At 42.7% G+C, this 15481-nt stretch overlaps 1 protein-coding gene across 2 annotated transcripts in view; it reads right to left on the reverse strand.

The window, feature by feature from the left end:
* itga9 (integrin, alpha 9) overlaps window positions 1-15481 on the reverse strand; it is a 56255-nt gene that overhangs the window by 29390 nt on the left and 11384 nt on the right. For both annotated transcript variants that reach the window (XM_046872088.1, XM_046872098.1), the window contains 12 exons: window positions 12215-12338; window positions 10867-10934; window positions 7511-7640; window positions 7333-7418; window positions 7174-7236; window positions 6328-6465; window positions 6046-6151; window positions 4574-4668; window positions 4303-4393; window positions 3758-3803; window positions 3488-3642; window positions 1329-1489 (listed from right to left, as the gene is read on the reverse strand). In XM_046872088.1, the coding sequence (XP_046728044.1) occupies window positions 1329-1489; window positions 3488-3642; window positions 3758-3803; window positions 4303-4393; window positions 4574-4668; window positions 6046-6151; window positions 6328-6465; window positions 7174-7236; window positions 7333-7418; window positions 7511-7640; window positions 10867-10934; window positions 12215-12338 (1263 nt within the window). The remainder of the gene's footprint in view (window positions 1-1328; window positions 1490-3487; window positions 3643-3757; window positions 3804-4302; window positions 4394-4573; window positions 4669-6045; window positions 6152-6327; window positions 6466-7173; window positions 7237-7332; window positions 7419-7510; window positions 7641-10866; window positions 10935-12214; window positions 12339-15481) is intronic.

Genomic DNA, 15481 nt, shown 5'->3' on the forward strand with positions numbered 1-15481 from the left:
CATTAATAAAAAGGAACGACTGATTTCACTAAATGTAGTAAAAAGTCAAATATTTGAAATGTAGTGAGGTTTCAGTAAAAATCTCCCCAAATGGAAAAACTTCAGTAAAATAAATAAATTAAATTTACTTCATTACTGTCCAGCGCTGATTAGAACTACTGAGTTCCACAATAAACAGGTTACAAACTTTATAGTCCAATTCATTCAAAATACACACTTATCATCCAATCATGTAGCAGCAGCAGCACAATGCAAACAAACCAAACAGATTCAGGAGAGAATGAAGGAGCAGACTGATCTCAACTCACTGTCTGATCTCAACTCACTGTCTGATCTCAACTCACTGTCTGATCTCAACTCAGTCTGATCTCAACACACAGTCTGATCTCAACTCACTGTCTGATCTCAACTCACTGTCTGATCTCAACTCAGTCTGATCTGAACTCACAGTCTGATCTCAACTCAGTCTGATCTGAACTCACTGTCTGATCTCAACTCACTGTCTGATCTCAACTCAGTCTGATCTCAACACACAGTCTGATCTCAACTCAGTCTGATCTCAACTCACTGTCTGATCTCAACTCACTGTCTGATCTCAACTCACTGTCTGATCTCAACTCAGTCTGATCTCAACTCACAGTCTGATCTCAACTCACAGACTGATCTCAACTCACTGTCTGATCTCAACTCACAGACTGATCTCAACTCATAGTCTGATCTCAACTCACTGATCTCAACTCACAGACTGATCTCAACTCACTAATCTCAACTCACAGTCTGATCTCAACTCACAGTCTGATCTCAACTCACAGTCTGATCTCAACTCACTAATCTCAAATCACAATCTGATCTCAACTCACTGATCTCAACTCACAGTCTGATCTCAACTCACTGTCTGATCTCAACTCACTGTCTGATCTCAACTCACAGTCTGATCTCAACTCACAGTCTGATCTCAACTCACTGATCTCAAGTCACAGAAACCTCACATAAGCACTCATTACACCAACAGTCATCAGCACAGACTCACTGAAACTCCACAACTTCTGTAGTTCATAAACTTCAAGGTTTCATGTTTTGCATATTCTTAGATGATTTTCTCCAAACTCACTAATCTGGTCATTTCCAGGACGGAACTGTTGCTCATGCATTGTTTCTGAGATCCTACATGATTTAATACATTTTACTGCTGATTGATTAATTGATACAAACACACACACACACACATACACACACACTGAATCCTGAAGTGACAGCCCGGTGTAATGAAGTGAAGATTGTAACACACACGTGTTGGAGACAGTAGAGAGGCTGGGAAATAAACGTACCCGTACGTAGGCCGTGTGGTGATCACACTCCTGCTGGTTGATGCTGAGGTTGAAGTTATGACCCACAGTTCCGCTCTGTTCTGCACCATGTGTGAAATAGACACGTGATGAGAGGCCTTTGTATCGCTTTTCTGCGTCCGCTGTCAGATTGTACAGGAGCTCTGAAGAGAAACACGAGACATCAGTGTGCTGTTCGTCCAGCAACACAATTATACAAAACAACAAGCATTTCAGTGTAACGCAGCACTTTAACGTGTTCTATACGTCACGTCACGTCACGTCACGTGACGCTTCACACGTTCAAAAGCCATGAACACAAACATGAGCTGGTGGTGTAACTGCTGAGTCCTCACACACACACACACACACACACACACACACACCCTCCCGCTCTGCAGGACCTGTGCAAGGGTCTCTGTCTCTGCTTTCATCCAGCTGTGATGGAACCATGACCTCACTCAGACACCGGAAAGGAGTGTTTCAGTGTGTAGTTCTACAGAGAAGAAGTGAACTCGCACTTTCCACCCCGAACGCCAAGCAGCGGAAACAGAACAGCCTTTATTCTCTCCTCACCTGGGAAAATGTATAACACCCATTTTATATATCCTGCATGCACACACAGCTCGACTACTGAGTGTGTACTGAACACACCCGTGGAGGAAACGCCCACTGCTCACGGCTTCATACTGAACTGTAACAGTGTGAACATTGTGCATGAGATCACGTGTCACACACGGAGATCATTTCAAAACGTTCTCAAAACTCAACTGTTCGGAAAATTAAATACACACACGTGTTACACTCACCCCCAACACCACAACACCACCAACTCTGCTCTTCACTACACACACACACACACACACACACACACACACACACACACACACACACACACATAATACAATGACCACAAGCAAGTCACAAGACACTACACGTGTGTGTGCTGTGTGTAAGCTGCGGTTTTGATGCTTTTTATTTGATTTATTTATCAAATCATTTTCCTCCTTCAGTGTCACATAAATGATTCGTTTGAAGATTCGCTCTGTACTTTATTACACGATCACCTTTAATACAGAGTCCCCAGTGTTCTTCTGAAACGTGTCCTGAAGCACGTCGAGCATCTTCTGTGATTCGCACCGGATCTCAACAACGGCGTCAGATTGGTTGCCGTATCTTCAGGAAGAGGCTGAAGGCCACAGGAGCCGAATCTGGAGAGTTGTGTGGATGCTGAACTGAGGCTCGTTCTCCAACCATCATCATGCATGAGCTCGTCAAAGGTCTTCCTGATCTCTCGAAGCCCTTCTGCTGTGGAAGCGCGAGTGCTGCTCAAAACAACTCGAAAGACTCGCCGCCGCTCGCTCACGGTTCTGAGACACGCGGTTCTGAGACACACACGGTTCTGAGACACACGCGGTTCTGAGACACACGCGGTTCTGAGAGACACGGTTCTGAGACACACACGGTTCTGAGACACACGCGGTTCTGAGAGACACGGTTCTGAGACACACACGGTTCTGAGACACACGCGGTTCTGAGAGACACACAGTTCTGAGACACACACAGTTCTGAGACACACGCGGTTCTGAGACACACACGGTTCTGAGACACACGCGGTTCTGAGACACACGCGGTTCTGAGACACACACGGTTCTGAGACACAGTTCTGAGAGACATGGTTCTGAGACACACACGGTTCTGAGACACACGCGGTTCTGAGAGACACACAGTTCTGAGACACACACAGTTCTGAGACACACGCGGTTCTGAGACACACGCGGTTCTGAGAGACACGGTTCTGAGACACACACGGTTCTGAGACACACGCGGTTCTGAGACACACACGGTTCTGAGACACACGCGGTTCTGAGATACACACGGTTCTGAGACACACACAGTTCTGAGAGACATAGTTCTGTGTGACACGCGGTTCTGAGACACACGCGGTTCTGAGACACACGCGGTTCTGAGATACACACGGTTCTGAGACACACACAGTTCTGAGAGACACAGTTCTGAGACACACGCGGTTCTGAGACACACGCGGTTCTGAGACCTGTAAGGTGATACAGAATACTAAACTCCTATCACGTGATGTCTGTTCTTTATCACAGAAGCTAAAAGATGCAGTATGATTGGATTAAAATCAGTCTGTTCCTCACCGATCCGCCCCGGAACATGTTTCCCTCTGAAGCGCATACACACAGTGACCTTAAAGCAGTTCAGATGCTGTGGACCTTCATGACACTGAGGTACGGTGATGTTTATGGAGGCCGGCAGAAAGATTGAGACGTCCACTGTGATGACCGGTTTAGACCTGTTCTCACACACACACACACACAGTTATCAGGAGGTCAGGCTGTTTTTGAATGTAGATGTGTTTATTTTGGTTGGTGTATCAGCACACGCTGGATCAGGAGTCCATTCTTCACCTTAATAACACCACACTGTCTGCCATGAACGCACCGATCGTCACATCTGTATTGGAACAAAGACGTTTTTTTGGCAGGTCAAAGACATTCTTTCTTCGAGTTTTTTTTTACATTTAAACAATAAAAAAGTGATATTTCCAAAGCGATATTCGGAGGTGGGCCACAATACAGAAGATTTCAGAGAGCAACAAGAGAAATAAATCTATGACTATATTTCTTTCTGTAAAAATAGTTCCACTATTGAATTATACTTTAATTTTTTTCTTTGCTTTTAGAAAACATGAGCATTGAGGAACACGCAGATGATCTGCAGATGAGTAAAGCAGAAACCAGGTGTATTGTGTTTTATACTCAGAAACTCTTCATATGATTCTTATTATGAGGATCTATCATAATGATGTGAAAAATATGACTAAGAAAACCCAGGACTGTTGAGCAGGTTGTGTTGCTTCAAGTTGTCTCATTGGTCAATGTTCTTCTAACAAAGTCTTTCCTGTGATTTGATCTGGTTTAATGTGCTGATGTGAAATATTCCTGATGTTCACCTGGATATCCGTTCCCATCCATGTCCATGCTGCCGGATATTGACTGGCCGAACATCTGGATGGTTGGACTGAAGCTTCGTCCAGACAACCTCTACAAACACAGAGGGGAAATGTTCTAGTGCACACGCCAAGCACGTATACGCCTATAATTATCAGCATCAGATATTTGCAGTTTTGCAGAATTGTATTTTTTCTGTTTACTGAATGTTGATTTTATTATTTAGAGAAGTGCTGAGATGCTCAATATTCAGTCTAAAGTAGTGAAACTTACCATCGAGTACTTGTTGACTATTCCTGTAGGATCTCCGTGGTAGATATAAACCACACCCCCAAAGTCATCTTCTTTAGGAGCTCCAATCGCTACATCTACAAAACACACAGGGGTGAGAAAAGAAAAGGAAATAAACACAGAAAGGAAGCGTGAGGTGTGTGAACGATGTGTGAGTGAAGTGTGAGCAATGTGTGTGTGTGTGTGTGTGTGTGTGTGTGTGTGTGCGTGTGTGTGTGTGTAACAGCTGTGAACTCTGTTTGCTTGAAAAGTCTGATTACAATGTGCATGTATAACAAACTTCAGCAAAAATGAACAACGTTTCACAAACCAGAGTGAATCTTTTAACCCTAAACACCCCCAACCCTAAACACCCCTAACCATAAACACCCCAAACCTAACCCTAAACACCCCTAACCCTAAACACCCCAACCCTAACCCTAAACACCCCTAACCATAAACCCTTACCCTAACCTCAACACCACCCTAACCCTAAACACCCCTAACCATAAACACACCTAACCCTAACCCTAAACACCCCAACCCTAAATCCCCTAACCCTAAACACCCCAACCCTAACCCTAAACACCCCAACCATAAACACCCCTAACCCTAACCCTAAACACCCCAACCCTAAACACCCCTAACCCTAACCTCAACACCACCCTAACCCTAAACACCCCAACCATAAACACACCTAACCCTAACACTAAACACCTCCCTAACCCTAAACACCCCTAACCATAAACACCCTTAACCCTAACCTCAAACACCCCTAACCATAAACCCTCTAACCCTAGCCCTAAACACCCCAACCCTAAACACCCCTAACCATAAACACCCCAAACCTAACCCTAAACACCCCAACCATAAACACCCCTTACCCTAACCCTAAACACCCCAACCCTAAACACCCCTAACCCTAACCTCAACACCACCCTAACCCTAAACACCCCTAACCATAAACACACCTAACCCTAACACTAAACACCCCTAACCCTAAACACCCCTAACCCTAAACACCCCTAACCTCAAACACCCCTAACCATAAACACCTAACCCTAAACACCCCTAACCTAAACACCCCAACCCTAAACACCCCTAACCATAAACACCCCTAACCCTAACCCTAAACATCCCTAACCATAAACACCCCAAACCCTAACCATAAACACCCCTAACCCTAACCATAAATACCCCCAACACCCGGGGCAGTGCGGGGCGTTGCTGGAGGAAATGAGCAGAGAATCATACACCTGTAGGTGATCTAACTAATCAATGTTCTCTGTTGCAGTGACGAAGGAAAAGGATAAAGAGAGGAGAGAACAGAGTGTGTGTGTGTGTGTGTGTGTGTGTGTGTGTGTGTGGTAGGAAAATTCGCAACTAGAACTTAAAATAGAAATTAGAGAACTCCTTTCTCAAAAAAAATCACTGCAAATCAGACTAACAAGAGAGAAGCATAAAAGAACTCTGACCTTGATACCCGTCATCATCGATGTCCCCGAGGGCACTGATACACTCTCCAAAATGAGCGTTGTAGGAATTTTTCCCATTCAAAACGACTGCTTCCTCCATCACTCCCTGTACACACAGCACAGAAACACACTGAATTATAAACACTGCAAGATCACTGAGACACAATCAGATCACAGGAGAATTAAGAACATCTGAAGGTGCTTTGAAAGCGGCTTAATAGCGTTTAGCAATGATTTCAACACTGTTTATAACGATGCCACGTTACGAAGGAATGAACTCACGTTGCCTCTGCTGATGTAAACAGACACCTGGCCTTCATCCCGAACTTCACTGAACATCGGTGCCCCGACCAGCAGGTCTGAGAATCCGTCTGCGTTCAGGTCAACTGCACACAGTGAGGAGCCAAAGTAAGAGCCCATCTGAAACCAAGTCAAGGCACAGAGCGAGACGGCTCTGATTAGAATCTCATGCATCAACTATCGAGACATTTCTCAAAATATTCTGTACTTAGATAAAAAAAGCATAATTCCTTCACAAAGCACGAGTGTGTACACTGTACATTTTATTTCTAAAACACAAACAGATCAATTACTTCGATATCCTGCATATTTAGGATCAGAGATTTCAGAATCAAACTCCGTCAGCTGTCGCAGTACCAAGAGACGGAATAAACACTGATTCAGGGAAATGAAACTAACGTCATCTTTCCATGTAAGAAAGTGTGAAAAGCATCAATCTTCTTTTGGAATTGGTGTTCACTGGTTTCAGCTAAAACAAACAGGTTGATATTAGCAAAAATACTTTTCCTCAAACTGGGTGGAGTTTTATAGAGTTTAACTGGACCAGTTTCTTTCCTCCGCTGATGAAACCCTGCAGCTCTCCATACTCTAACACATAGTGTGTAAATACACTGTGTGGTGTGACGATGAACTCAACATGATTTCTGATCTACAATTTAGAAAGCTGCACTACAGAGATGTGGATTTTACACTTAAACCTGCATCTGAGCTTCAGCTCCACTTTTCATAAACACTGTGGACCATCAGCTCAAATATTCAACCATTTCCGCTCACATAAAACAACTAAATGGTCTAAAGTAAAGTTCCAGCAGCCTACATCATACCAACCATTGTCCCTGAAGCTTGAAAGACCTTCACGAGAGAAACTCCGTCGACTTTGAAGACGTAAACCTGCAACGAAGCAGAACGTGAACGAGTCAACAATAGAAACTTCCCTTTAATATGGACGCAAAACTTTAGACATACAAGGGAACAAATTCTCATTACTTTTCCTTTACCACCATCCTGAGGAGCTCCAGCAGCAATATCGATGGCAGATGTTGAGGAGAAGTGACCTGCTGTCACTGCATAGCCTGAGTACAGAGCAAACACAAGTTCTTGAAGAACTACAGTTTAAACGATAAAATGAGTTTTAGTTTTAATGGTAAAATGAGTTGCTACACACCCAAGTAACTGTATCTTTGAGAACTCAGCTGGTGTTTGTTCAGGCTGTATTGTGTATTGGAGGTGATGTTGAACACTTTCACTGTCCCAGTCCAGTAGTATGATCCTGGTGCTCCCATCACCACCAGCTCCTGGAACATTAAACAAATAATACAATTAATAAACACCTCGTTTCTGACTGAATGTGACGCTTACAGCAGAACATCTGGCACAATCTCTAGCTGACTGTATCACTGGATCTCTCTGGATATTTTCTTCCTTTTCGTCCCTAATGAACTGAACCTTTTATTTATTTTTTCACCAATTTTCAGCCCAATGGTTTCTGTGATCCTGAACCCAATGAAAATATCAATATTAGTGTTTTTGACACAGTGATAAAACGTAATTAATCATGGGCTAAAGAATTTCTAATCCTTCTGTAACCCTGCAGCTGGACACGGCCTTGTGGTGTCCACAGTAACGGCAGTAAGCATCCAGAACAACATCAAGAAAATCTACAGGTCACACACCTGTAAAATACAGTGTAGGACATGCAGAACAAGCTGAAATAAAAACCAATCAATCAAATGCACTTTTATAAACTAGAAATGAGTGATTTACTGGTCAAAAGGCAAAAATGTATAAAATATGAATATACAGAGGAATACGATTATTATTACTGTAAATATGGAAATGTGCAGGTGTTTGTGCAAAATGGGTTTTTTCTATTTTTTATTTCCGTGAGAACTCGTAATAATTACACTACTGTTTTCTAAGTAAATAATAAAACTGGTGGCTCAGTTGGTGGTTCAAATCTCAGCACTTGCAGAAGGTTAGGGTTAGTGTTAGATGGTTAGGGTTAGGGGTAGATGGTTAGGGTTAGGGTTAGGGTTAGGGTTAGGGGTAGATGGTTAGGGTTAAATGGTTAGGGTTAGGGGTAGATGGTTAGGGTTAAATGGTTAGGGTTAGGGTTAGTAGATGGTTAGGGTTAGGGTTAGGGGTAGATGGTTAGGGTTAGATGGTTAGTGTAAGGGTTAGGATTAGGGGTAGATGGTTAGGGTTAAATGGTTAGGGTTAGGGGTAGATGGTTGGGGTTAGGGTTAGGGTTAGGTGGTTAGGGTTAGGTGGTTAGTGTAAGGTTAGGGTTAGGGGTAGATGGTTGGGGTTAGGGTTAGGGTTAGGGGTAGATGGTTAGGGTTAAATGGTTAGGGTTAGGGGTAGATGGTTAGGGTTAGGGTTAGATGGTTAGGGTTAAATGGTTAGGGTTAGGGTTGAGGGTAGATGGTTGGGGTTAAATGGTTAGGGTTAGGGTTAGATGGTTAGGGTTAGGGTTGGGGTAGATGGTTAGGGTTGGGTGGTTAGTGTAAGGTTAGGGTTAGGGGTAGATGGTTAGGGTTAAATGGTTAGGGTTGGGGTAGATGGTTAGGGTTAAATGGTTAGGGTTAGGGGTAGATGGTTAGGGTTGGGGTTAGGGGTAGATGGTTAGGGTTGGGTGGTTAGTGTAAGGGTTAGGGTTAGGGGTAGATGGTTAGGGTTAAATGGTTAGGGTTGGGGTAGATGGTTAGGGTTAGGGTTATGGTTAGGGTTAGGGGTAGATGGTTAGGGTTGGGTGGTTAGTGTAAGGGTTAGGGTTAGGGTTATGGTTAGGGTTGGGGTAGATGGTTAGGGTTAGGTGGTTAATGTAAGGGTTAGGGTTGGGTGGTTAGGGTTAAATGGTTAGGGTTAGGGGTAGATGGTTGGGGTTAAATGGTTGGGGTTAGGGGTAGATGGTTAGGGTTAGGTTAGGTGGTTAGGGTTAGGGTTAGGGTTAGATGGTTAGGGTTAAATGGTTAGGGTTAGGGGTAGATGGTTAGGGTTAAATGGTTGGGGTTAGGGGTAGATGGTTGGGGTTAGGGTTAGGGGTAGATGGTTAGGGTTAGGGGTAGATGGTTAGGGTTAGGTGGTTAGTGTAAGGGTTAGGGTTAGGGGTAGATGGTTAGGGTTAAATGGTTAGGGTTAGGGGTAGATGGTTAGGGTTAAATGGTTAGGGTTAGGGGTAGATGGTTAGGGTTAAATGGTTAGGGTTAGGGGTAGATGGTTAGGGTTAGGGTTAGGGTTAGGGTTAGATGGTTAGGGTTATCAATGTATAAATGAGAAGAATGTCACTTTAGATAAATGTAAATGTTTATTATGGTATGCGTTGGCACTTGGCACTTGGCAATTTAAAAAACAGAAGTCTTATGGAACGGAGGATTCATTTCCATCGCATGCTTCATCTGACACCACAAATGGTTTTCGACATGCACACAAATGGCGAGGGTCACGGAGGTCAAACGTGCAAATCCAGCAGCAGCATCCAAATAACTGAGTGACCGATTTCTCACGTCAGCCATGTGGTTTAGGTGCTTAAGACCTGATGGTTAGACAAGATGTTAGTACAGGGCCAAGTGATGTTCAGGTCCAACACATCTGTAAACGCAGACACTGGAGGAATGTGACTGCTCTGGGTTAAGAACATTCTGATTGCACACCTACTGCTTTCACTTTAACTCTTTTTATTTATTTATTTTTTGTTCTATTAGCAGATTAACAAATAAATTCTTCATATAAACCCATAAACTGTATGAGTGAAAAATCTCTAGTTAATAATTGTTTATTTGGTTTCCTGTAAGACTTTTTAACCCTGAATGAAATAAATAAAGAACTTTATTAACTTTTACAAGAATTTTCAGGTGAAATAATAATAATTTTTTCCAACACTAATAAATAATAACATTTAATACAAATCCTCCTGTTAACTAAACTGTTTAGCCACAGGGTTTTACACATTTAAAGTTTGGTTCTGAGAGAAACACAACATTTCTGACTAGTTTTAGTTTTTGCTCAGAAACGCAGCACACGAGCACAGCTTTGATCCTAACGTACACATGATGAAGAGGGTGAAGATGATAAAGCGAACGCAGGGCTTCACTTCAGTCAGAGGGGTTTGGTACCAGTTCCAAAATTTCACTGGGCAACAATTTCCTACATCAAAACATCTTCTGGCTGCACTTTAAACAAAGAAGTGAAATATTCAGAGAAAAGGGTGAAGAAGGAAACGTTCCAATCTCGAGGTTGTAAGATCCTGTAAGTGATGATCAACACGACTTCAACATACAACTAATAGATGATTCTTCTGGCATGGAACAATATTTGCTTTGAACTTTTATTCGTATATATAAAACCATCAGATTTTCCACAACCAGAAGATCAGACATGCTTAATGGGTCCGAAGAGAGAAACGAAAGGAAGAATGTGACACGCAAACAGCAGAAGACGTTACACATTACATGAAACAGAAAATACTCATCAGGAACATGGAGAACACGCAGTGGGCATCACACACACACTGCTACTGACCTCCATGAAAGCTCCTGCGATCCCTGCTTGGCATGAGCCATGTTCTTCTCCATACATCTTCTTATGATCTGCAGGGAGAGAGATACAGAGAAAGAGTGATGGAGAATGAAAGAGAGAGAGAAAAAAATACCAGCAAAACCTCAAAATGATTTCGACTCTGTGCCTGAGCCAGAAGTTCCTGGAGTTCTTCCTGCATTCCATATGAAGCTAGTCAAATGCTCAGGACCATCCAACAGGAATCTGGAGGCTCAGAGTCAGACTGGAACAAGACAACAGCACAAAAACTTACACTTATGTGGCGCAGGATGGGGGCAAATGGAGGTTTATGGAGTTCGGGGTTTAATACTGTACTCTACAGTTCCAGAAAATATTAGTGTTGGATTGCTGCAGAATGTTTCACACACACACTCCAATCCCCAGAGTGAAGACTGATTGAGAAGAGCAGAGCAGGAATTGTGAAGAGAAACGGAAGGAAGAAAGCGACTGCCTGAAGAACCGTCAGCCCACAGCAAGGGATTTGTGCTCATGGAAAAACAGTGCAGTGCTTCACTCTGTTCAGGGGCTGAATCTGGAAATGTAAAATTCAGAGACTATCGGCTGCTGGAATGTGGAAACCAAAAGCTCATGGAAGGGAAATGATTTGAAGTAGTACAGTAACATCTGTGAGAAATAAAATACAAGGTACAGTGGTGTGAGGAAACACTGCTGCTTCTATTCTACACCAAACCCTAATTTACTGATTTCACTTCTAATGGAAGAACTTGTGAATCTTAGTGAGAAATCATCATGTGGGATGTAGAGGACCGTCCATCAACATCACCCTCCCATAGTCTAAAGGTTTCTTTGTGCATATGTAAATTAAGAGCAATCTTCATAGATTAGAGTATGGAGAGCCGTTCACTGCACAGAGGGCCGGTGGAGACTGTGGCAAGAAAAAAACTCCCTGAGATGGAATAAGGAGGAATAAATATATATATAAATGCTAATATTTAACTTTTTACATGTATGTGTAAAATGCTAATGCTAATTAACTAGCTTCTGCCTTGGAAATATTTCACTGATTCTGTAGCTGGTCTATCAGATGGTATCATTTCTCGTCTCAGTTTCCTACGATAGAGATTTAGACGTAGCACGACTCCTTTCACCTGCGTCTCAAACCTCTAGACAGCACAGGTGAGATGTGAGGTGTCATAAATCCACAGTAATAAAAACACGACCTGTTCTGAGGGATAACGAGAGGAAACTCAGGATCGTTATTTACAGGAAGCTCTGTGGATCTGAAGTGCATCAGATGGTCATGATGATCAGACAGATGTTCTAAATTAAATACAAAAAAACCATAACACACCTTCGTAACATGGAATGAGAGGCTGTGCCTTGCCCTGTAACGTCGAGGGAATCACAGAGCAGTAGCCATGCGGCAGGATGTGCTCTGACTTGTAGTACACGTTTTTCCAGCGATGTGCACAGGCCTGGAGATAAAACAGAGGGAAAGGATTATTTACAGGATGTGTTGATGTCCATCACAGCACACACACCGGTGAAGAACAGCACTGCATGTATTCACTCATACACCGATTTCAGCTCGAGATGCAGCACTGAAGTTGCTCAACATCCACACTATGATCTTCCACCAGCACTCAGAAGAAAAATAGCTCTTACTCTCAAATCTACCATCAGCATGAAGACTGAACAGCCACTCTTATCGCTATAGCAACCACACAAAACAGTGAAGCCCTTATTTACATTTACATCAGAGATCAGGTGAAGCTCTCAAACAAATCTAATCTATTAGCAGAATAACCACAGAACTCCACACGTTCCTGTCTGGAGCCTTTACACCCTCAGACACACGGTCCAGCTCATCTGGTGCGGTCTGTGTAGCTGTAGGACTTTTACAATTTCACTGCATTTAGTATTGAACTTTAATCCATCTTCACTTCACTGCTGTTTGTTTGGTCAAAAAGGTGATAACATTTATGGAAAATGATCAAATACATTCTTTTAAAGACCTGGTCAAAAATGACTTTTATAGTGTTTGAGAGACACATGTTCCACATGTTCCACATGTTCCACATGTTCCTTCATCTTCTATACAACTTGTTCATGTAACGGGTTTGAATATTAGATTTGACCAAACAAATCTATAAATATCCAGATGTACAGAAAAACAGCTTCACACACTCTCAGCCTCCGGACGGGTCGTTTCTCCAAACGTTCAGCTGAAATACTTTGCTGTGCCTCTTGTAAAACTCTCCAAAGATGTTCTTCACTAGCTGCAGATTTTCTTGTTCATCTCAGAGCAGTTCAGTAGGACTGAAGTGCGGTGACTGGGCATGATAGATATCACTCCAGACGTCTGTCTGCTCTCTAAATAACACGTACAGAACTCAGACGGATGCTTCGGAACTGTATGGTGATGAATTATGGAATGAAAGTTTTGTTGGTTCAGGATTCCTCTCACCTTCCAGAACCTTCCCTGCTCCAAAACAACCCCAAACTATTACACTTCTACCTCCATATGTGAGTGTGGGGGTGAGGGAGTCTGACCACATCTTCTCTCTTGTTTTCCTTCTTACACACAATCATCATCCTGCTCACAGTGTCTGATTATCTCAGCAGTGTTGGTTCCTCAGAGCGTTAACCTCAGCATGTCGGATTAAAAGAACACAGAATCTGTTTGAGAGATAAAACAGATGCTGACGTGCAAAAACACGAAAACAACGAAGATAAATTGAATCTGAGATAAAGAAGAAATAAAAATAGCCAAATCATGAAGTTCCCTCAGTTTGATTTGGCTGCATGTCCTGAACTCTCCTCCCACTGACCATCAGCCATCTGATGCCAGAAGTCTTGTCTCTGTTGTCCTCATTAACATCATCTACTGACACTAAACAGTTTCTCCTTCCGCTTGGGTTTCAAATAAACATTCCTCAGTGGTGTGAAATGGGGGCTGTGGAGCAGTGCTCTGAAAACGGCGAGAAGACAAACACATTAATGTGGTCATTACAGAGAATTCTGGAGGCAACAGTGAGATCAGATTCTTGTTCAGAAGTTCACCCTCTTCTTTTCCTCTCTCTCTCTCTCTCTCTCTCTCTCTTTCTATTTCTGTGACTGTGGGTCTTTTATACAGAGCACCACAATTCTCTGAAGTTAAAGAGGTTATAATCACACACACACACACACACACACACACACACACACACACACACACACACACACACACACACACACACAGTGCACCAGGTGAGCATTTTCTGAATTTATTTTATTATCTAAAGCTTTTAAAGGCCTCTTTTGTGTTAAAATGGTGTCATGTAAAATAGTAAATGTGAGCACGCACACACACACATTCATATACACACACACACACACACACGCACACACACGCACGCACGCACACACACACACACACACACACACACATTGTATGAGAATGTTGATGCGTTCCTGCTTTTCTTCACCACTTAACTGGCAGAAAAACAAACTGATCCTAACATGTTAGAATAATAACAGGAAGAAAACGAGGTCCAGTGAATCTCCTCATTATGAAAACATGAGTGCGTCTTGTTCAAGGATGCAAACGATCACAAACTAGACAGAAGTTACATAAAGCTAATCGTACTGGGGAAGGAAAGAGTTGAGAAGTTACTGTTCTGCTGTCGTTACGTTTCAGCTCCTGCTGTGATTGGCCCAGAGGGGAAGGTTACCATAGAGATTTCCTAAATATATAATGTGCATGCAAAAACACAGCGGTGCAGATAAAACCACAACATCAGGATAAGCTTCAGGTGCAAACAGACACACAACTGCACTGTAACACACACACACAATCTTACAGCTTCATAAATATAATCTGCACATCTGTAGTGTAGGTCCTGGAGTTTCTGATGACCACCAAATTCTGGTTTTGACCTTTAAAAACCTCCAGTGTTTAATAACATCGAAATATCAACACAAAGCAGTTACACGTCCACACAGTGTTTTTTATTGCTCTTCAGTAACGTGTTACATCATATCCTTACACTCTGTGTGTGTGTGTGTGTGTGTGTGTGTGTGTGTGTGTGTGTGTGTGTGTGTGAGTGTGTGTGTGTGTGTGTGTGTGTGTGTGTGTGTGTGTGTGTGTGTGTGTGTGTGTGAGTGTGTGTGTGTGTGTGTGTGCTAGTACTGAAGAGCTAAAACATTACCAGAGCAACATGCTTCTCAAGCCAAATATGGTCAAAGATTTGTGGACCCCTGACCAGTAGTGCTTTTTAAACGTCCCATTCCACATTCAGGCTCCATGAGATGTTATAATAATCTCCACTCTTCTGGGGAAATGTTCCACTAGATGTTGTGGAGATTTATTCAGCTACAAGTGTGTGAGTGGAGTCAGGTAGTGATGTAGGTGAGAAGGTGAGGACTGGAGTGCAGTCAGCGTTCACATTCATTCTCAGTATGGTTGGAGGTTTATAGCAGAAGATCTTCTACTTCAACCCATGTAAAGCAGATCTTCATGGAGCTACCTTTTCTGCACAGGAGCATTGTCATGCTGGAACATGTTTAGGTCTCCAAGTTCACATGAAGGCAAAATTTCATGCTTAAATTTTAATGCAATTTCATACATATAGCTGGA

This window comes from Silurus meridionalis, chromosome 2 (assembly GCF_014805685.1).
Source record: "Silurus meridionalis isolate SWU-2019-XX chromosome 2, ASM1480568v1, whole genome shotgun sequence".
NCBI lineage: Eukaryota > Metazoa > Chordata > Actinopteri > Siluriformes > Siluridae > Silurus > Silurus meridionalis.